The 21,499-nt window shown below is 55.0% G+C and overlaps 1 protein-coding gene across 1 annotated transcript in view; it reads left to right on the forward strand.

The window, feature by feature from the left end:
• Nucleotides 1–2,343: 2,343 nt before the first annotated feature.
• SLC38A10 (solute carrier family 38 member 10) overlaps nucleotides 2,344–21,499 on the forward strand; it is a 31,009-nt gene continuing 11,853 nt past the window's right edge. The window contains 14 exon segments of the mRNA XM_062506148.1: nucleotides 2,344–2,450; nucleotides 2,452–2,654; nucleotides 2,657–2,827; nucleotides 2,830–2,927; nucleotides 3,860–3,977; nucleotides 7,048–7,093; nucleotides 8,272–8,365; nucleotides 9,443–9,586; nucleotides 10,506–10,630; nucleotides 13,173–13,275; nucleotides 13,955–14,137; nucleotides 15,874–15,985; nucleotides 16,164–16,270; nucleotides 21,120–21,273. Coding sequence (XP_062362132.1) covers nucleotides 2,344–2,450; nucleotides 2,452–2,654; nucleotides 2,657–2,827; nucleotides 2,830–2,927; nucleotides 3,860–3,977; nucleotides 7,048–7,093; nucleotides 8,272–8,365; nucleotides 9,443–9,586; nucleotides 10,506–10,630; nucleotides 13,173–13,275; nucleotides 13,955–14,137; nucleotides 15,874–15,985; nucleotides 16,164–16,270; nucleotides 21,120–21,273 — 1,765 coding nt within the window.

Consider the following 21,499-nt stretch of genomic DNA (forward strand, 5'->3'; position numbering starts at 1 on the left):
CGCGTGGGTGAATGAGCGGGAGCGCGCGTGGGCAGCGCACCGGACCCGTGCGGTTCGGTAAGGTCCGGTAAGGCTCCGTGCGGTTCGGTAAGGTCGGTGCCTGTGCTAGGCGTAGGTACGTGCGGGTGGGGAGCGTGTCGGTGTGTGACGGGCGCGATCGTGTCCTGAGTGTGCGTGGCCGCGCGTGGATCCCCCGTGGTTGTGTCCCCGGTGCTATGTCCACCTGCATGCCCCTCTGTGCTCTGCACACCCACGCGTGCTTTGTTCTGGGGGCAAAGGGGGCTTCTCTCCCCCCTCCCCGGCCTTGGCTCTGCATCGCCCCTGCCCAGCCCTTGGGGCAGCACCAGCATCCCGAACGCTTGGGGTGCCCCATCCCAAAATTCATCCTGTGGTGAGTACCCACTGTGGAGCCCCATGGCTGACACTGGGGTGACACCGTGGAGGGGGCACCATGGCCTCATGCCTTCCTCCAGCACAGTCTGTGCTGTTTGTCCCACTCTGCTTTAACCCTCCAAGATGGGCTCGGCCCCTTGCCTCCATCCTCCTTATCGTGCCCATAAATTCATTCCCGATCCCATTCCCAACCTGCTAGGCCCTCGAGGGACACGCGGCAGCTCGCAGCCTGTGCTGGCGATACGAACTGAACTTTGGTCCCTAAGCAATTAAGGTGCCTGAAACTGCACTTCATTAATGGTTGTTCTGCAATAAAACCCATCAAACTGCCCTTATTTGCAATATAAAACTGCAATTTGTTTTAATTTATGTTTTTCAATCCCTGCTGGGTGGTTCCCAAGATCTGCCAGACATCTGTCACTGCGACGAGCTGTCAGGAGCAGGGTGGTGGGTGCTGCTCCCTGGGTGAAGGGGAGACGTGGGGGGGTGGGTGGGCTTGCCCCAGGTCTGGGGAGGGGGTTCTTATTCCTTCCCATTCCCCATGGAGCCTGTGCTGTGTCCCCCAAGAGGGCAGGGCAGGGATGCTCCCATGGTTCCAGGGAAGATCATCCCCGTGCTATGGGAGGTTCATGGGAGACCCCTGGCATGGAACTGCCCCTGAGGCGAATTCCTGAAGGAGAGTGGGATGGGTGGGAGCAGAGATGGACACAGCTGTTTTCCTGGGACAGATCCCCCGTGGGAGCTGGGAATCTGGCTCAGCTCAGCTCAGTGTGTGCCAGCACACATGTGCACATCCCTGCGGATCAGCATTGGACACAGCAGCAGCTCCTGGACTTCCCGAGTGATTTGTACTTCCATAAAGCAGCGCAGGATCCCTGCGGGATCAGCCAGCCCTGAGCCCCCATTTCTAATTACACTAATTGTGGCTTTGGCATCCTCTGGGGCTGGCTGTTCTCCGTGGCTCCAAATCTGGTGGGAGGAATCTGGACCATAGGGCAGGACTGGGAAGGACTCTGAGCCACCTGGGATTCCCAGTGGATGCTGTGGTGGGACTCCTGAACCCAGCAGGGCCCTTTGTCGGCTCCCAGTGTCCCCGGCCGGCAGAGCGGGGTCGGGGTCCTTCGTGCTGCTGCCCAGCCGTTCAGAGTGGTTGGGGCTTTCCAGAGAATTCTCCTTGCTCTCGGCAGGTTTACGATGGGCGCTGCTGGGACAGAGCTCGGCTCCTGCTGGAGGCAGAATTGGGGATGTTCGGAGCTGCCGAGCTGCTGACGGTACCTGAGGAGCTGCAGCAAACCCCATTCCCTGGGGATGGGCACGGACGAGCCCCGGGGCTGTGGCGCAGGAGGGTGGCAGAGCTGGGGCGGCTCCCCTGGTGTCCCCATCCCGCGTCACAGGGACTCCTGGCTGGCTCTGCACACTTCCCAAGCCCCCGGCTCCCACTCGGACACGGAGAAGCCACCAGAGCCCTTTTGCTGACCGTGGACAGCATTCCCGGGGGGATCCGTCATCCCACCCCGAGGACACACACGGACACAGGAGCCACCGCTCCAGCACAGGAGCCAGGAAAACGCAGCCCGAGCTACCGATCCCGTGCCGCACCTGGAGGGAATTAGGCCGCCTGTTCACCTCCCTGCAAACCTTTTGTAGAGCGAATTCCTGCGGTTTCCCATCGCAATTGCTGCAAATTATACGAGCACCGCGTTTCGTTCCCGTCCCGATAGGAACGTGCCCTTGGCGTGTGCCACTCCGAGCTGGCGCCGCGCCTGGCCTCGGGGGACCCTTCCAGAGGCACCCCCCCCCCATCTTTCCTTCTTTTTCCCTTATCCTGCGGGATGTGGGGGGTACGTCAGCGCCAGAGCTGGGGGTGGCTCCGGTTGGGATGGGGAGCAGATGTGTGCGCACAGCTGGATGCGTGCCCAGATGTGCAGGCAGGAGGGGATGCCGGGGGTGATGGGCTGCCCTCGAGGGGCCTTTCCGAAGCCGCCATCAGGCCGGGGACCCCCGCTGGGATGCCAGCGCTGCCGCAAGTTGTGTGGTCATGTATGTGTATGCACACACGCATGTAAAGGCACGCGCACGCCCATCTCCGTGCCTTTCCACGCATGAATCTGCATGGATGCGTGTCCTCGTGCATTTCCGTACCTTCCCGGCCGTGCTCAGCTCTCCGGGGATGTCCCCAGCCATGGGACCCCCCCACTTTATCCTCCACCACCAGCGAGTCCAGGCCTCCAAGGCGACAGGAGCGTCCCCGCTCCGCCGCGCGGACACGTCACTTCCTGCGGCGGCGGCGGAAGCCGGAAGTGCCGCTGTGGCCGGTGCCGGGTCGGGGCGGGCCCGGTGGGGCCATGGCGGGCACGGCCGGTTGAGGGGGACCGGGGGCACCGGGCGCTCCGAACCGGCCGTGGGGCTCGGGGAGCGGCCACAAACCGCGGGCCATGGCGGCGGCGGCGGGTTCCAACTGGGGCCTGATCATGAACGTGGTGAACAGCATCGTGGGGGTGAGCGTGCTCACCGTGCCCTTCTGCTTCCGACAGGTGAGGGGCCGCCCGCCGGGGCGCTGTGTCCGAGCGGGGTCCTGCCGGTGTCCCCCGGGCTAGGGCGGGGGTCCGTGCCCTTGGCAATCTGAACCCCCTGCGAGCTCCTCCGCGCCCGGGGGAGGCGGGCAGGGGCCACCTCTGCCCTTCTGGTCCGGGTCTGGGGGGTGGTTCCCTGGTTGGAAAGGAAAGACAGCAAGAGAAACACTTGAGACCCAGATCGGGCATCTCGTGTTCCAAACCCTGGAAGTTTTGGAACTGGTTTTTCTTAGTCATCAAGTGTCCAACTCAAAACTTGTGCACCAGACTCTGGGTTTTTCCCTGTCCTGTGGTCTCCGACTAATCCTTTCTGCCGGTCTTGCGAGAAGGGAAATATTAAATCAAAGGGTTTACCTATACGATTAATGGGAGTTGACTTGGAGGCTTTTCCAAACTGTCGCTGTGCCCCGACAGCCCCCCCTGGGATCTGGGCCGGTTCCAAGGCACCTGCCTGGTGCCCTGTGGTTCCCAGCCGTGGGAACAGGGAAGGCAGCGAGGCAGGAGCTGGGCGAGGAGTTTGTGAAGCCAAATGGGCATTGATAAGTTAGTTTGCAGCAGAGGTGGCACCTCGGGGTCTGTCTGTGCTCCCTGAACCCACGGGGAGCTATGGAGGAATAAGCCTGGGTGGGAATTCTACTCCACAAGCTGCTCCCAGTTCACTCCTGGTTCTTTGGACTGGTGCAGCTTGGAGCTGTGGAATGTTCCACATGTCCTTGTGCCATGGACAGAGCGAGATGGAGCTAGTAGGAAGGGAACAGAACTTCCTGAAAGAGGGAAAAAGGCAGCTGGAACACGTGGGGAGAGCTGGGGATGCTGAGGGAGGGTGGCTGGGTTCTGTGGGGGGGCCAGACCCCCCATCTCCTGCTGGTCTCTTCCCATGTGCTCCATTGCAGTGTGGGATCCTCCTGGGGGCCGTGCTGCTGATCTTCTGCTCATGGATGACTCACCAGTCCTGCATGTTCCTGGTGAAGTCGGCCAACCTCAGCAAGCGCAGGACCTACCCCGGCCTCGGTGAGATCCCAGCTCTGGGGCTGCTTCCCAGCCCTCCTGCTCTTCTAACAGCACTGTGACCTTGACCTCCCAGTCTGCATTTCCTCAGGGGTGCTGTTGGAACAACAAATGTTTTCTTGCTGCAGTTCCCAGTTCCCCTTGTTCTGCCTTGGCCTCCCCCCTGGGGCAGCACTGGGGTTGGATCCTGCTCCCCACAGCCTTCTTAGTGGGTGCTGAGTTGTTTTGACTCCGCGGGGCAGGGAAGGAGATGATCCAAACCCCAGCTCCTGGGAGCCATCTGGGATGAATTGTGGGTCTGGGATGAATTAATTATGGGTCTGGGCACGAGTTCCCCACCCAGCGCTGCCGGGACAGCGGGTCCTGCCAGCCTGGCACGGAGCTGGGCTGCTTGGATCTGAGCTGGGAGCTCCTTTATGGCTCAGCAGAGAGGAAACAGAGCAAGGTTCCAAAGGGCTGAGAAAATAAAAACATCTGGAAGATTCCTGGGTGGGTTTTGGCAGAGCCCAGCCGCCCTCAGAGCTCAGCGCTGGCGCCGGGATTGGCCTCTGCTCGTGGCCTCTCGTGGGATTCTGACTGACTTGGGGAGCAGGAGGAGGTATTTGGGTTCCAGTCCTTGCCCTTGGCATATGAAGCAGCAGGAAAACTTGCCTTTTCCTTGTTCTGCCTTACTTCTCTGTGGGGGGAGGGAGCTGGTTGGTGCTGCCCTGGCACAAGGGCTCGCACCAGCTGGTGACAGAAGGGTTTGCTCCTCCCTCAGAGTGCCCAAGGTGCTGCTCCTAGGAGGCACATCCTGGCTTCTGCCGACTTGTATCTGCTAGAAACGGACAAGATAGAGAAGCTCCATGGTCTGGGAGGTTGTTTTGGTGCCAGAGGGAAGAGGGAGCCTCCGGAGCGCCCGGCCCAGCTGCCGGTGCCGCTGCTCCCTGCCCCTCACAAGACGCCTTTGTGTGCTGCTTCCCGGAGGACACAGAGTCCCCTGCACCTTGGAGCGTGTCCCGGGAAGGAGGGATCCTCTGCACACCCCGGAGCCAAGGGGCTGCAATACAGAGAGGGCCAGTAATGCTTCCCAGCTTCCTCCTGGCAGCAGCGCCCGTGCCCGCTCCCGGTTCCCTGGGAGAGGTGCCACGGGCCAGGAGCGATCCCACGCCGCATCCCAATGCTCTGAGGTCGGGCAGCTCCACACAGACCCCTTTGTCCCCACAGGCTGGGCACGGGGACATCTGGGGGCACTTCTGGGAGGCTTTGGCAGAGCTGAGCTGTGCAGGAAAGTTGTGCACATTCCCTGCAGGCAGGCAGTGCCTTCCGGAGGAGCACGGGCAGCCACAGCTCTGGCACAAAGGGTGTCCCAGGCTGGGGCTGGCACTGGCTCGTCACCATGACAGGAAGGGGAAGGGCTGCAGGGAGATGTGGGGGTGAGGAGGGAAGCGGGAGGCAGTTCTCAGATGGATTTTAACCAGGATATGAGTGAATCCCTCTCCTTCCAGCAGCACTCGGGGTGTGCTGGGGCTATGCTGGGCAGCTCAGCCCTGCAGGGCAAGGGGCTAAAGCTCTGTCCCAGGAACCACACTGGGTTTAAAAGCTTCTCCAGGTACTGAGCAAGCTCTGCCCAGTCTGGGGGCATTCCAAGATCCCCTTCCAAGGATTTGACTGTACCATTTATTTTACAGTCATTACCTCCTGGAGAATCCCATTTTTCCATTGTCCTCAGGTGGGAACACCTGCCTGCAGTGCTCGGAGGCTTGTTCTCATTGAACATCAATTCCAAACAGCCGGGGAGATGGGCAGGTTCCAGCATCACCCAGGACCCTGTCCCTGTCCAGAGGCTGGAATGTGCTCTGCCAGGATCAGCAGCGCCATTCCTCCCAGCCCGAGCTCAGCCTGTTACTGACCCATGCCCAGGAGGGATATTTTGCTCTTGCTGGCTCCTCTTTCTCCTCACAATCCCTTTGTCTGTGGGCCTGACCCCCCCAGGGCTGTTGCCTTTTCCCTCATGGTTGTGAATTCCCAGAGGAGGCCGGAGCAGAGCGGCCGCTCCCCATGCCCGGGCACGGTGCCTGGTGGCGGCTGTCCCACTGCCCTGTCACTGATCCAGCAGCTATTTTGGGTGCTCCCCCACATCCCTGCTCCAGGCTGTGGGTCCCTGCCGTGCCTTTTGCTCATTCTGTGGGAGAACATCTCGTTTCCTGAATTTTTAGCTCGAGTAGAGTCCAAGGAAATCAAGAGTTGAAGCTAATATTTAAAATACCAGAAGAAGCTTCCAGAAGGGATTTGGGTTTGTTTTCTGGCGGGCACTGTGAGTGCTGGGCTGTGCCTTGAGGGAAGGCAGAGGGGACTCCAGGGTGGTGGGTTCATGCTGGACCTCACTGGCAGATTTGGGCACTGTGGTCTGGTTTTGGCACTGGAGCTCCCCATTCCCATTCTGCCCAGTAAGAGCTAAAAATAGAAGTAAAGTTTTCTTGGCATTGTCTTTTTGAGAGAAAACCCAATGATTTGAGGACTACTGAGCATTTTCTGCTGCAACCCAATGATGGGAGGGGGGAAGGCAAAGCCTTGGCAGCAACCCTTTGGTGTGGGTTGGGAGCACTGGGTATTCTGGGAATGGGATTGAACGTTCTGGGCACCAGCTCAGCTCTCCCAGCCAGCGATGTCGGGCTGCCCAGTTTGAGGGGGAAGATAAAAATAAAAAGGGGACTTGGACTGGAATTCTGCACCACTTTAACTTTCGCCACACACAATCTTGTACAGGAATATTTTCTCTCCCATTGCCTTTAATGGCTGCCATGTGTGGCTGCTGCTTCACACCACTCTTGGTTTTAAATAGAAAAAAAAAAAAGAACCTGCTTGCTGGCTTTCCCTCATCCCTGTTCCTGTCTTATGTGGTTTTCAGTTTCCAAAGGGAAAGGCTGAAAAAGAAAGTGGGAGGGTGAGGGAAACAGCCCCAAAATACCAGCGGTGGGTTCCTGCTGCACTGCCCTGTGTCACTGTTAGTGTCTAATAGTGAACTGACATCTTGCCCTGTTCTGGACCTTTCTTTGACTAACTTCCACTCTTTTTTTCCCTCTTATGCCAGCATTTCATGCCTATGGAAAAGCAGGAAAAATGTTGGTGGAAACAAGGTAAATCTGCCACTGATTCAAAGTGTGAACAGTTTGGGTGTCTTTGGTGAAAACTTTTGTGAGCCTTGCTGTGCTCTCCCTTCCTTCCTTCCTTCCTTCCTTCCTTCCTTCCTTCCTTCCTTCCTGCCTGCCTGCCTTCCTTCCTGCCTTCCTTCCTGCCTTCCTTCCTGCCTCCCTGCCTCCCTGCCTCCCTTGCTGCCTCCTGGATTTCCTTGGGAGGTTAAGTGAGATGCCCTGAGCACAGCTCACAGGTGGCACCTCCATCCTGCCCGGGGACGGGAGTGCTGCCCAGGCTCTGGGAGCACAGAAGGTGCTCAGGGATGAGCTTGTCTCCTGCTCTGCTGTGAAATCACAGCCCTGTCACTCGTGGCAGCTTTCCAGGGGTGACATCCCTTCTGTTGAGTTAGTGGGAGGGAGTGTTTGGATCCCGGGATCTGCTCTGCTTCTGCCCTCTGTGCTCCCTTCCCTGTGAGATGCCTCGAGGGGGAATCCTGCTTCCATCTCTGTTTCTTCCCATGACCCAGTGCAGATGTCAGGTGATGGCACAATCCTCAGAGCCCTACTTTTTCCAGCAGGGATTCTTTTCCAGGCATGTTGAGCCCAGGGCTGGCAGTGGTGCTGGGTCCTTCACTCTTCCCAGCTGCAAACTTCTGCAAAGCACTAAAAATACACAGAATATTCCTCAGATGTTTCTTGTCCATGCAAGCAGAAGCTGTAATTGCCACAGGGATGTTCTATAATTGGAACTGGGAAGGAAAGTGGTCCAGGAGTGGGAGGAGAAGCAGTTCATGGACAATCTTTTCATTAAAGTGTGGCCCATTGTGTGGGGAGATGTTGGAGAGCCCACTGGATATTGAGACTCTCATGGCAGGGTCCTTCTGTGGGTGTGGGGCTCTGAGAGCCTTGTGCTGATTCTTTTGAATTTTTCCAGGAGTTCAAGGAGTTCTTTTCATTTCCATGATTAGTTTTCCTTGCTTGTTGTTTTTTCCCTTGGTTCTCAACAGGAGTTGCAGCCCTGCATGAGTTGGGGGTAGAGCTGTGTGTCTGAGTGTTTGGTATGGAGGGAGGTTTTCTGGTGGCTGTTTTATGGGGACGGAGTGCAGAAGGGTTGTCCTGTTCTTCCCAACTCTGAGGGTGGAAGTGTGGCCCTCCTAACCTGTCCCTGTTTGTGTTTGCAGCATGATTGGGCTGATGCTGGGCACTTGCATCGCTTTCTACGTCGTCATCGGTGATTTGGGCTCCAACTTCTTTGCCCAGATGCTCGGATTTCAGGTGAACAAATCACTCCTGCAGTGTTCCCAGACCTTACACTGAGCCTTGTGTTCCCTGGGTGCAGCAGGGCTCCTGCTTTGGAGTGTGCTCAGCACCCCCTGGGGTCCCAGGGGGCTTTGTGGGGTCCCCTCACAGAGAGGTCCTTGTGCACGGAGCCTGTGGGTCAGGGAAGTCTGGGAAGCTCAAACATATGGCAAACAATCAGCTGTGGAAAACTCCATTAAGGCATTTCCATCAAAGGAATTCTTTTTAACTTGGTCCCTTATTAATTCTGGAGCAGATTCCTGGGGGAGATAATGCTTCCTGCCTTAATTCCTGCCCCGTGGGTAGTGACAGGCAGTTCCTCTGCCTGAGCTCTTCTCCCTGAAGTTCAGGAGGGATTTTTCTCCTGTCCTTGGCTGTTTTTGTGGCCAAAGTCTCTGTGTTCCTGCCTCCTCAGCCGTGTGATGAGCCTGCTGCTGGCTCAGGATGCTCAGAGGCAAGAGGTGCTCCTTGGAGCCGGCACGAGGGCCATGCAGGGAAGCAAAAGGATTTTTGGTAGAGTGTTATCTGTGCTGCCTGATGCTCCTAAGCTCAGATTAAGGGACTGTGAAGTTAAAAAAGATGTGTTGAGGCTGCAGCCAAATTAGGTATTAAATATTTCCAAGCATTCCAGAGTGTTCTGCTATAATAAATACCAGTGTGAGGCTTTGATTAATTTTCTGGATTGGAGTTTTCAACGCTTTCAATTTCTCGTCTCCCCAAGTAAATTTAGGTTTTATTTAATTGCATGAAAATACCTAAATAGCTTGTGCTGGATTAGCATTTAACCCCCCCAGCCACCCCCCAAATTCTTCCAGCTGGGACTTGTCACACACTGCAGAGCAACAGTGGCACCCAGTGACTGTCTCAGCTCAGCACAGACAGAGCCCACAGAGCACCGAGCTTGCAGCATCTTCAAATACCTCCAGACACAGAATTTCACTGTTGAAAGTTGCTTTTCACTCTGGAAAGATGAACCATGGTGGAGTTTGTTGGTTGGGTGGGTGTGTTGAGTGTCCTGCCTGCTCCAGGTGTTTATGCAGGTCTCCTCTGCAGGTGTCGGGCGCGTTCCGGATTGTGCTGCTCATCGCTGTGTCCCTGTGCATTGTCCTTCCCCTGAGCCTCCAGAGGAACATGATGGCCTCCATTCAGTCCTTCAGTGCCATGGCTCTCATCTTCTACAGCGTGTTCATGTTTGTGGTGGGTACGGACACTGGGGATTCCATTTTCCTACTCCCTGTTCCTTTTTAATGGCTGGTTTCATCCCCCCCGATGCTTTTGTGATTCCTGCGTGGAGCCCCAGCCCAGTCTCACCCAAATTTCAGGACTGGAAGGAAAGGGAGGTGTGGGAATTCTTTCCATGTAACTTTTCTAGTAGGCTGTGCAGGGTCACACCTCAGAGCTGCCTCCTCAGGGAGGTGTGGAACCTCCCAGGAGCTGTGCCTTTAAGAAACCACAACACTCACAGGAGCTGGCTGCACTGAAACATCTCTGGGGATTAGAAACCCCATCCAAGGATATTATAAACAGACATTCAGACATATTTACCTTCTGCTTCCTGTGCAACCCAACTCCTGCCAGTTCTTGTGTCCATGGCAAGGGAGCTCCCTGGCCTCAGCTCCTCCCCTTTTCCATAAAGTTTTTCCTGTGTTGTTAAATGGCCCTGGAGCAGCAGGTGGGATCCTGGTTAAGGACCCTTTGTCTCTCTCTGCTGGACAGGATTTTCTAAGGCCAGCGGTGCTTCCTGTTTGGATTTAAAAACGCATTTTAAAAAACACATTTAAAAACTGCAAAGGAGGTTGCTTTGAGCAATAATTCTCACAGTTAATGTGTCAGTGGAAATTGTCCCACACTGGTGTCTGCTGTGATGTCTGATGGCATCAAACAAGGTAGGAGGGAGTGACATAGATCCCTTGAAATACTCCCTGGGGTCCTTGGTGGCCCTGGGAGCTGTGTGGGTGGGAAGTGGAGCTGGGGGATTGGGATAGGGCTGTGGTGGCAGCTCAAGCTGCTCCTGGCAGAGCTGTCACATGCTGCCCCTTATGCCAGCCTGGCACTGCTGCTGCTGTGGAGCTTTTTGGGGCTGGCTCCTCACCCCTGCTCTGTGTCCTGGCTGCAGGTTGTGGTGTCCTCCTTCAATCACGGGCTCTTCAGCGGGCAGTGGCTGCAGCGAGTGAGTTACATGCGCTGGGAGGGCATTTTCCGCTGCATCCCCATCTTTGGAATGTCCTTTGCCTGCCAGTCGTAAGTACCTGCCATTCCCAGCCTTGGCAGTTGCTCCTGCACTGAGTTTGTGTGAGGGCACAGGGTCAGGAGGATCTGCAAGGGATAGATACCATCTGCTTTGGTGGTTTGTTTTCATCAGAGTATTTTCCAGCTCCCTGAAGTTCAGCCTCTCATTCAGTCGTGACCCTTTTGTTACCCAGATCCTTTTGTTATTCTATTTCACCTGGGAATTCTTGTAATGGAGCAACATGAGACCACTAGAGCCAAACAACTCCTCAGGAGCTTCTGGTGCAGCTGCAGGAGGGATGAAATTCCCCTGGTTTTTGAAGGGAATACTGGTGCACCAGGAAAGGCTGTGTCACCCCACTGTGTGACCCCCACAGGGCCTTCCCTGACTAGTGAATGCTGGGGGCTGCTCTACTTCCCCAAATTTCCTGGAGGACATTCTGAAGATCACACAGTTGTTGGCTTTGGAAGGTTGTTTCTGCATTTCCAGTTCCCTGGGTTTAGTGGCACATGGAAGGAGGTGAGAGCAGACCAGGCTGTTTCCACCTTTCCAGTTCCCTGGTTTTGTGAGGGTTTCTGCTGCCAAGTGGAAGAAGGTGAGGGCAGGCCAGGCTGTTCCAGGTTGCCACCTTTCCAGTTCCCTGGTTTTGTGAGGGTTTCTGCTGCCAAGTGGAAGGAGGTGAGGGCAGGCCAGGCTGTTCCAGGTTTCCAGCAGCATTCCCTGCTGCAGCAGGACAGCACGTGAGTGCTACATGCCTGGCCAGAACTGTGACAGCTCTAACCAGTGTAGATCCAGCCCTGGACACGGGAAGGACTGGCCTCCTCTGGAAGGACCATCCTCCTCTGGAAGCCTGGCAGAGCTGGGCTTCCCCCCGTGTCGTTCCAGCACACGGGTCTCGTGCCAACAGTAAATGAATGTGACAGATAAAATTTGCTCAGACTACTGTGTTTACACCCACTCCAAGATCCAAATCATCATTTCCCACTTACTGGCTCTCTTGGCAGCTCAGATCCTACCCTAGCACACTCCAGGCTTGCTGTTTAATGTCTCCATTACAACTGGCAGAGAGAATTGTGTTTTCTTGCAGCTTCACCTTGTTAACAAATCCCTTTTATTTTTTTCTTTATGGAAGCCATGCAGTACCCAGCACCATTTTCCTAGGAGTTGGAAATGCAGGGAAATGGTTTGGTCTGGACCTGTGTATGCCTAAATATGGGCTCCATGGCAGCACTTTTGTGGCAAACCCAATCTAAAACTCTGTGTTTTTTCCAAACATCAGGAAGATACACTGTCCCCAGCCCAGGCATTATTAGATATATAAAATATATAGTATAAATATATATATTTTTTTATTTATTTACGTCTGTGTATTCTGTTCCTTTCTCTCTCTACCCGCCCTCTATATATTCTATTCTTCTCTTTATATGTAGTTTATCTATATAGTTTCAGCTGGGTAGATTTAATTTTGAGCTTCCCTGTTTCTCTTTTTTTTTCTCTTCCCAAGTCTGAATGTTTGGCTGGACTCTTCTCTTGGAGGCTGAAGGCCAGAATGTAGCTGGAGGTGGCTGTGGAGAGGGCAGGGAAGGGTCCCAAATGGAGAATCCCAGGGAATCCAGTCTCCTCATTTCCAGGAAGGAATCCCAAATGGAGAATCCCAGGGAATCCAGTCTCCTCATTCCCAGGGAGTAATCCCAAGTGGAGACTCCCAGGGAAGCCTGGTGCTCCCTGCTGGTACCTCCAGCCCCAGCACGTGTCCCAGCATGCTCAGCCTCCTTTGACGTTCAGGGATTAAGGGTTAAGGATCTTTCTGCTTGGCCTCAGCCTGACACACTTCATGGGAATGGCTTGGTGCCCACTGGAGCTGGGGATACCCCTTCCCATCTCCCTGCACACTCACCCCTTTCTCCCGAGAGTTCCAGGATGTAGCCGCTAGAATGAAAAGTAACAAGAGGTTAATGAGTTGCTAAAATATGCACCTGATGTCAAAAAGAACATTCCCCACGCTTTCCAAGGCTGTAAATACCCCAAATCCCAGGGAATTGGCGCTCCCGGCTTTCTATGAAGAGAGCTCAAGTAGGACAGGCGCTGTGCTGGGGTTTGTTTGTTTAACTTTTCTTTCAGACAGTGGGATGCTCCAACCTTCTTCCCGCTTTTCCTCTGTAAACACTGTGTTGCTTTAATTATCAGCACGGAGAGCTCCAAGAACAATAATCTGCAGCGCTGGGGCTGGCCCGGAGCCACCCGCAGTCCCGGGAACAAGCGGTCATTCATTTTGCAACCCTTTCTGAACCCAAATGTTTACATCACACGTTTCACTCCACGTGGTGGGGTGGGGAGAGCAGGAATATTTTTGCAACACTTAAAAGTTATGAGTGTTCTGAAATCTCTTGGCATTAGCAGTATAAATTGTGGAATAGCAGCAGGTGTTTATGCTCCAGAGGGGGAAGGCGTCAGGGATTCGTTGCTGCTGGGCTGAGGCAGAGAAAGGGTTGGGATTGGGGATTTTTTCCCATTTTGCTGCAGGTTTCCTTAAATATTTTACCCTTTTTACAGTCAGGTCTTGCCTACTTACGACAGCTTGGATGAGCCGTCTGTCAAAATCATGAGCTCCATATTTGCTTCTTCCCTAAACGTGGTCACCACCTTTTACATCATGGTAGGAACTTCCCCTTCTCTTCCCTTGCCAGAAATCTGGAGGGGCCACAGGGATGAGGATTTATCTGGTTCCTGGGGCTGGTTTCTGCTTATCTGTATTTATTCTAACAGATGAATCGTTGTGCTGAAAGCAGAGTTAGGTGGGAGGTGATGAACCCAAGAGCACAGGGGGCATTGGGAGAATCCAGGTTTTCAGAGTAGCACGTTTCCTTGGATGGATGCAGAATAGAGGCCCAGCTCTTCCCAGGCCCAGCCTGGAGCAGGGGCTGCTGCCCAGAGTTTGGGAGAGCTTTTTCCAGCCTGTTGTGAAGGAAGTTATGCCTCATAAGGCAGCAGTTAATAAAACTGGGTTAATAATTCCTGAGGAGAGCCTTGGCCCATGAGCCAGGCTGCTGCAGGGAACTGTGACAACCCCTCTGTTGGAGAAGGACAATCCATGGGCCTGGCAGAAAGCAGAGGAATACCCCTGGATTTGATGAGAAACTTGCTTTTAGGCAGTTCCCACTCTTGATTAATGAGCTGTCCTGGGTTTTGGGGTGCTGGGACTGCTGGCAGGTTGCCCGTGGAGGTGACCTCACGCTCCCCCTTGGCTGCTCCAACGGGACGTTGTCATCCTGCTCCCTCTGTGAGGTGTGAAGTGTTGGGGGTCCAACCCCTCTCCTCTCCTCTCCTCTCCTCAGGTGGGCTTCTTTGGCTACGTGAGTTACACCGAGGCCATTGCTGGGAACGTCCTGATGAACTTCCCTTCCAACGTGGTGACGGAGATGATCCGAGTGGGGTTCATGATGTCGGTGGCAGTGGGGTTCCCCATGATGATCCTGCCGTGCAGACAGGCACTGAACACCCTGCTCTTTGAGCAGCAGGTGAGATCCCAGGGCTGCCTCGGTGTGAAACTTGATTTTTGAAGGGTTTTTGTGACTCTTTGGTCTCTGACTGGGCCCCAAACCTGCCTTGGCTCCGTGAGACTCTGGTGAAAATGGCATGTGGCAGGTACTTGTTGTACAGAGGGACAAAACCTCAACTCCCATAAAATCCTCAGTGCAGCAGGAGCCTGTAGCCATCTCTAAATCCTGCTCTGCTCAATGGTTAATCCCTGGCACTTGGAAGTTTATGTCCTCTCTGCAGAGGAATTCCATGGTCCAAAGGGCTGCAGTTCCCAGTGTAAGGCCCATGTCCCATGGCTGCTGCTCCCTGCTTTGCTGGGGATTCCAGCTCTGGCACAGACACATTACACAGCTCAGGGCCGAGGTGGTTCTTCCTCTCAGAAAGAGGGAGAAATGGGCTTTTGGAAGCAGCGGAGCCTCCTCATTTCCTGCTGCTCCAGCTGCTCTCATTTTGCTGGCCAACTCATTGAGCTCCTGTTGCCGGCCTCGGAGCCCAGCCCAGCCCAGCCCAGCCCAGCCCAGCCCCATTTCTTCTTGCTTCCTTGTGTGCCTGCTCATTCCTGCTCCATTATTCTCACCCAGCACCTTTGTCAGCAGCCCTGGAGCAGCCCTCTCCTCTCCGGGTTCGGGTGTCCCCTTCCTCCAGCGCCTCCTGGGCTGCGGTGCCTGCCCGGTGCGGGGGCGGGCAGTGGGATACGGGATATGGGATATGGGATATGGGATACAGCCCTCTCCCACACGTTCCACCTTTCCCAGGGCCAGCTCCTCAGCCAGCCTTTGTGACTGAAGCTGGTCTGTCTGCTGGAGACTGTGAGTCCCTTGTGGCAGTGGCGTGTTCTCCTCTGTGCATTGTGCGCACAGAGCGCGCCGATGGGATTCAGCAAATAACAGTGAGAGATTGTGGGAATGTTCTGAGGCCTTTGTGTATCCGCATAAATAGAAACCTCTTAGGCAGGAAATAAAACTTGAGCAATTTATAGCTCTAAATCCTGCCACTTCTGCCTGTGAGAAGCCCCTGGCTGTTTTCTCACATTGGGAGGGCCTGAGGATGGGGGCAGACGTTTGGTGAGAGCCAGCGGGTGCAGGGGAGGAAGCACTGGAAACACTTGGGAGCACTTTGGATCTTGCCTGGGCTCAGCCCGTGCCTGGCTGGGCTCTGAAGGGGTCCCTTTGCCTTCCTCTCCCATCTGTGCAGCAGCAGAACAGGGACCTGCTGGGTCTGCAGGGCACACTGGGACCTCTGCCTTCCACACCTCCCACCCAGGAGATGGATGGGATGGGATGGGATGGGATGGGATGGGATGGGATGGGATGGGATGGGAAGCAGAGGGCCTCTGGAATTCCTCCAGAAGCTGCTCAGCAGCTCTCCCGGCGTGTCTCCCAGTTGGAGGAGCTGCTCCTGTGGCGTAGCACAGTGGGAATGGCCCTTCTTCCAGAGCTGTTGAGGAACACCTCTCCCTAGCACAGCCAGAGCTTTTCCCTTGTGACTCCTCCCTCCTTTTGCACCCCTGAGCTCCTTCCCCCTGCCTTTTGCCTTGGGCTGCTCTCTGAGTCCCTGCACAGGGACTGGGGTACAGCTGAGGGGATCACAGCTGGGATGGGCTGGAGCTGCAGGGAGCATTGCTGAGGGGATTGCTGGGGGGCTGAGGGGATTGCTGGGGTCTGGGGACTGCCATAGCAGAGCTAAACTCTCCCCTCCACCCTTGCCCTCCCAGCAGAAGGACGGCACCTTTGCTGCTGGGGGCTACATGCCCCCACTCCGGTTCAAAGCCCTGACACTGGCTGTTGTGTTTGGAACCATGGTCGGAGGCATCATGATCCCAAATGGTGAGTGAGGAGCTGGGAACAAGGGCTGGCTGCCTTCTCTGGTCTCTGTTATTTGTTTTCCTGGCTGGGGTGACCAGACTCACACCCCATCCTGCCCGGGGGCTCTGGCAGCAGTCCCATGCTGCTGCTCTGGCACTCCTGGAAAAAGCCTTTGCTGACTTTTCCTCTTCTTCCCCAGTGGAAACAGTCCTGGGCCTGACAGGTGCGACCATGGGAAGCCTCATTTGTTTCATCTGCCCAGCTCTTATTTACAAGAAGATCCACAAGAATGCGCTTTGTTCACAGGTCAGTGCTGATGCTGCTTGACATCCCCCTAAGCCCTCTTCAGAGCCTGGGAACATGCTTCATTTGGCTGCAGCACAGAAACTGCTCAGCACCTCCTCCAGCCTCCCTCTCCAGTCTGCCCAGTACAGGTGGGGGCTGTTCTGGGTGGGTGTCCACTACTTAGGGATGCACAGACAGTGGCAGAGGTGCTGGCCCAAGCTGGAACACCAGCTCTTTTTGTCCCTCCAGCAGCAAGTGAAACAGTCATTCTGTGCAAAAAAAGCTGCTTCCAGTCCTCCTCCTGGTGAGATTCAGGTTTTGGATCCTCAGAACAGGAAATCCAGGCAGCCTGTAAAACCTTAAAGCCTCACATCCCGACCTGCCTGGGCTGGGTAAAACAAACAGGGCTCCACGATGTGGTTTGTGCTGCCGACCCTCAGCTTTCTGCTTTCAACCAAAATAATAGTAAAAAGGAACACACACATAGAGGTGTTGCTTCAGGAATTGATTTTCTGAGGGATTGGGGTCATTCAGAGGCTGTTAGAAGTTTAACTTTTCCTTTTGCTCCAGTTTGAATTGGCCTCCTCAGGGGCTGAAACAAAGTGGCTCTTTGCTGGGCTTGATCTCTCTGCTCCTGCAAATACAGTGGGCTGAAATTAACAGGTTTTGGGTTTTTTTCCTAACAATAACTTAATCCACTGCCTTTTTCACAGGCCTCTGTCCCAACATTCCCAGTCAGGACAGTCAGTGGGTTGGGAATAAGATTTTGGGCATAGTGTGGAGTCAGCAGGGGAGAGCAGAACATTTTTGTGGGGCCCACAGAACTGGTGGCTTGTTCTGTATTTAATGACTTGTGGCTTTGCAAACCTACATGAATTTTTTAAGCAGGGTGTGTTTTTTTTTTCTTTTTCCTTCCCTGTGCTTTCCCTGACACAAGGAAATAGTCCAACTTTCCAGCTTTCACTCTGAATTCTGACACTTAGCTCCAAACTTCTTTGAGTGAAACCCCGAGCAGGAGTCTGAATGCCAGCCTGGGTTTTTCAGGGAAACAAAGAGCACTTTCAAGAATTGCTTTCTATTCCGGCTGAGCCAGAGTGTTTCCCTGCAGTGCCTCGAGGCTGCACTCAGGGCAGGCTGAGCTCTCAGCCTGTCTGCTCGGGGTGGGACACTGGGGCCCTCACAATGCCTGACCCCAAACCCAGTCACGAGGCTGAGGGAGATGTTTGTCCTGCAGAAATCCCCACAAAGGAGGAAGGGCTTATCTAAAGCATCAGGCCCCGGGTTACCTCTCGAGGGGCTGGCAGCAAGCTGTCCAGCTTTTCCCTGAGTGATCCATTGCCTGTCAGGTTTGCATTCCTGCTTGGAGCGAGGACACACCTGCCTGCCCTGCTCAGCACCTCCCCGCCTCCACAGCTCAACTCGGAGCCCATCCTCTCCTCCTCCCTCCAGGTCTTTGCAAAGGCTCATTTATTCTTTCCCTGGAGCTCTGTCTTTGGTCTCCTCCTTCATTCCTGCTCTCCTTTGATCAGGTGCTCCACTCCATCAAAGTCAGCTCCTGAGGAAGGTGGCAGGTGGGGAGAGAGGAGCCAGCCCTGGGCTCAGCTGTCCTTCCCTTCCTGTCCCTGTCCAAGTAGCGTCTGTGGATGTTCTTCCTCCTTCCCTGAATCAGCTTGAGCCTCCTTCAGATCAGCAAACCTCAGCGCCAGCTTTTACACTTCCCTGGGTTATCTTGGCTCTTGTGCTGCTGAGAACTGGCTGCTTTTATCAGGCTACTTCTGGCACCCAGTAGCGTCCAGTGTCGGGCAGGTGGTGACATAGAAGGTCAGGTTTTTACAGGAGACAGTGCAAACTGAAGCTACAAAACTGGGATTTTACATTAAAGTAGTGAAGAGGATTTCAGGTGAAGGAGAGAAATGGGCAGATGTTTGCTGGCCAGCAAAGGGCTTCTGCTGAGGAACTGGGAAGAATTGGAGCTGCTGTTTAGCCAGGCTAGAAGGGTTAGGTTGGAAAGGCAGGTTCCAGAGCAGTTAAAAAACCTGGAGTCAGGCACACAGTGCTGTGAGTGAAGCAGGGAGAGTGTTCCCTTTCTTGTGGTTAAGCATCTGTTCCTGTCAAGGTCCGCGTCCCGCTGCTCCCCGGGAGCCCCAGGTTTGGCAGAGCTGCCGCAGGGCGTGTGGGGGTCTGGGAACAGAGTGTGGAGCTGCCAACAGGAAGGTGTTGCCTTCCAGTGTTGACACAAGCTTGTCCGAGAGGCCCCTCCTAGGGAGGCCAGAGTTGCTGTTGTCCCAGTTGGGGAAGAGGAGCTGCCGGAGGTCAGGAAGTGACCCCTGGGCTCGCTCCTGTGCGGGTGGAAAAGATATTCCCTCTGCCCTTCCCTGGCAGCACGGGGGCCAGCGCAGCTTCCCCACCAGCACATCCAGGGGTACAGACCCCCAACCAAACACAGCCTCTCTGAGGAGGGGCCCAGCAGTGACCCGGGCTCTGCATTCCTTCGCCATGACTCCGTCCCTCGGAACGCTCGGTGTCCAGGAGGACGGGGATGGCGTCACGCCACACAAATGCAGCGTGTTTGCTTCCCGTGGCTGCAGGAGGAGGGCTGAGCTAATGGCTCTGCTCTTCAGGGTTAGAGTCATCTTCTGGGAGGAAGGAGGGCTGAGGGAGCACGACCGGCCGAGGAAACGGCCGCGTAAACTTCCTCTCCTGAGTTCCCGTCCGTGCTCGGAGCGTGGCTCCCGGGGGACCATGGCTGCTGGCCGTGCTGACCTGCCCCAGGGCTTTCCAAGCCTCTCACCCTGTCCATGCTGAGAGGGGCTCCTGCAGAAAGGTCTCTGCTCTCAGTGGGATCGCTGGGTCTGGGGGAGATCAGTCCCTTGGCTCAGAAGTGCCTTGCGGTGCTGAGTGTCCCCTCACTCCAGGATCTCTGGATGCTGTGGGGTTTGATGGCTCCTCTGCCTGGATTGGCACCCGAGCCCTTGCAGCCCTCACTGCCGTTCCTTTGATAGCCTTGATGGTCCCCTGAGCACAAACCTCCTGCTTTTCCATGTCAGAAGCATCTCCGTAGAATTAGGCCAAGTCATGGCCCTCTTATTCTGGTCTTCGGTTGGGGAGGGGGTAGGTGAGGAGGGGGGAGCTGGGTGAGGGTGGCTCAGGGACAGCCCAGCCTGTCTCCGACTGCCACGTGTGCCCATACCCACTGCTCCGGGAGCTCGCAGCTGAACTCCAAATGTGCAACAATCAAAAGGGTTTCAATCCGAGGCATTTGAGCCCCTGGTTCCCCACTAAGATAAGAAACAACAAAAATCCTTTTAAAGCATTTAATGTTTTCAGCCGTTTCCTACAGTTCCCTCCTCTCCCACGTTGCTCCTGGTTCCTGTGGCACCAGAATAGATCCTCTTTGTGGAAACGCTTTTCCTCTCCGCTGTTGTTTCTGGAAGGTGCCAGAACAGCCTCCCAGGCACAAAATGCATTTGTGCCGGGGCTGTGGATTGTGGGAGGGGAGGAAGTGGAGCAGGCAAGCCCAGGGCAGCAGTGCAGGACCTGCTGACTCGGCGTTTGCCCGGGGGGTGCATGGCAGGATATCTGCTCTTTGTGCACCCCGGCAAGGCGGGCAGCACATTCTGCTCCTGTTTCCTCTGCAGCAGCTCTAAGGTCTGGCCTCTGCTCCCTGGCCATGCTGCCACTGATCCAGAGCTGCTCCATGTCCCGCCAGCCTTTTCCTTCTGAAGGCGTCGGGCTGTCTGCGGGGTGTGCTGGGAACAGCCTCTCCAGGGTCTCCTGGGCCCGGCTCTGACCACGCTGCTCCGTCTTTCTGGGTGACCTCCCTCAGCATGAGGCGGGTGAGGAAAGCATCAGCCCCTCCTTCCCCTCTAGAAGTGCCAATGTTTTAATTCCTCCTTCCAATTTCACCTCTCCCCTTGATTTGCACTCTTCTGGCAGCTTCCAGTGGTAGAAGTACTCCCTGTGGCCATTCCTGGTTTTCCCCACACTGAAAAGCATCTTTTTGCTGTGTTTTTTGTGAACTGGGATGTAAATTTGCACTGTGAGGATTGGGAATCATGGAATCATGGGATGGTTTGGGCTGGGACAGACCTTCAAGCTTATCCAGTTCCACCTCCTGCCGTAGGCAGGGACACCTTCCACTAGACCAGGTTGTCCAAGTGCCATCCAACACTTCCTATGACTCATGTGGAATTAGATCCTTTTAGATCAATTTGTCATCACATAACAAGCTGTAAAAATTCTTTTGCTGCTCATCACTTTCTCCTTTTTGAGGTAGAGGAATTCCAAGAGCCCTTCCCTCCACGGGATCCAGATTCCATCCTTCTATTTTTATCCTATTTGATCCTAGCTTTCTGGGAATCAGGGAGTCATTTCTCAGCAGCTTCTTGAGCCCTGGGACCAGGACCTGTGTGTGGACATGTTACCCTTGCTTTCAAAGCCAAGGATGTTTTAGCAGCTCCCTGGGATGGCTGGGGGCTGTAACCAGGCCAGGCTCCTCTATGCTCAGCCAGACCCGATTTCATGGAGTTCTCTGGGAATACCAGGGAATGAGTCTTTCCAGCAGGACTTGTGTCTGCCACATGCATTTTCCTGTCTCTGTTTCCTGTCCACTCACTCCACTCATTCTGAGCCCTTCCAAAGCCTTTCCAACAGCTTCCAGCCTCTGAAATTCCCATTCTCATGTCTCTGCACCCAAATATGAACCTCAGCCAGGAGCAACTGGTTTTCCTGTTTCACTCTGACATTTCTCTTCTCTCCCTACTGTGTCACTGTGCTGAGCTTGGAATTCTGTGGAGGCACCATGGGAATGCTGTGGGGAGCAGTCCCCTTGGATTTCCTGTTCTCACTGTCCCTCTGGCACTCTGTGCAGATTATCCTGTGGATTGGGCTGGGAATGCTGGTGATCAGCACCTACACCACCCTGTCTGCCACCAAGGACACCCCAGTGAGGACAGAAGCAGTGGGCTTGGAGCACCTGGACAGAGGGGAGAACAGAATTGACCAGGATTTGGTCAAACTTCCAGGTATGTGCTTGCTGAAGTGGGATTTCCCAGCCCTGTTCCCAGCTTTACCTCTTAAAAAGAAGGAGAAGGTTTTTTTAGTGTGGCTGAAGCAGAGTAATTTCCAGGCAGTTCTGTACATCTTCCCACCTGCCTGGGGCCTTTTCCCAAAAAAAGCTGCACTTCTGTCTGCTGGAGAAACTGCTGTGACCTCCCATGATGCTTTGTGAGAGTTGTTCTTTTGGGAAGG

This window comes from Cinclus cinclus, chromosome 20 (assembly GCF_963662255.1).
Source record: "Cinclus cinclus chromosome 20, bCinCin1.1, whole genome shotgun sequence".
NCBI classification, from domain to species: Eukaryota; Metazoa; Chordata; class Aves; order Passeriformes; family Cinclidae; genus Cinclus; species Cinclus cinclus.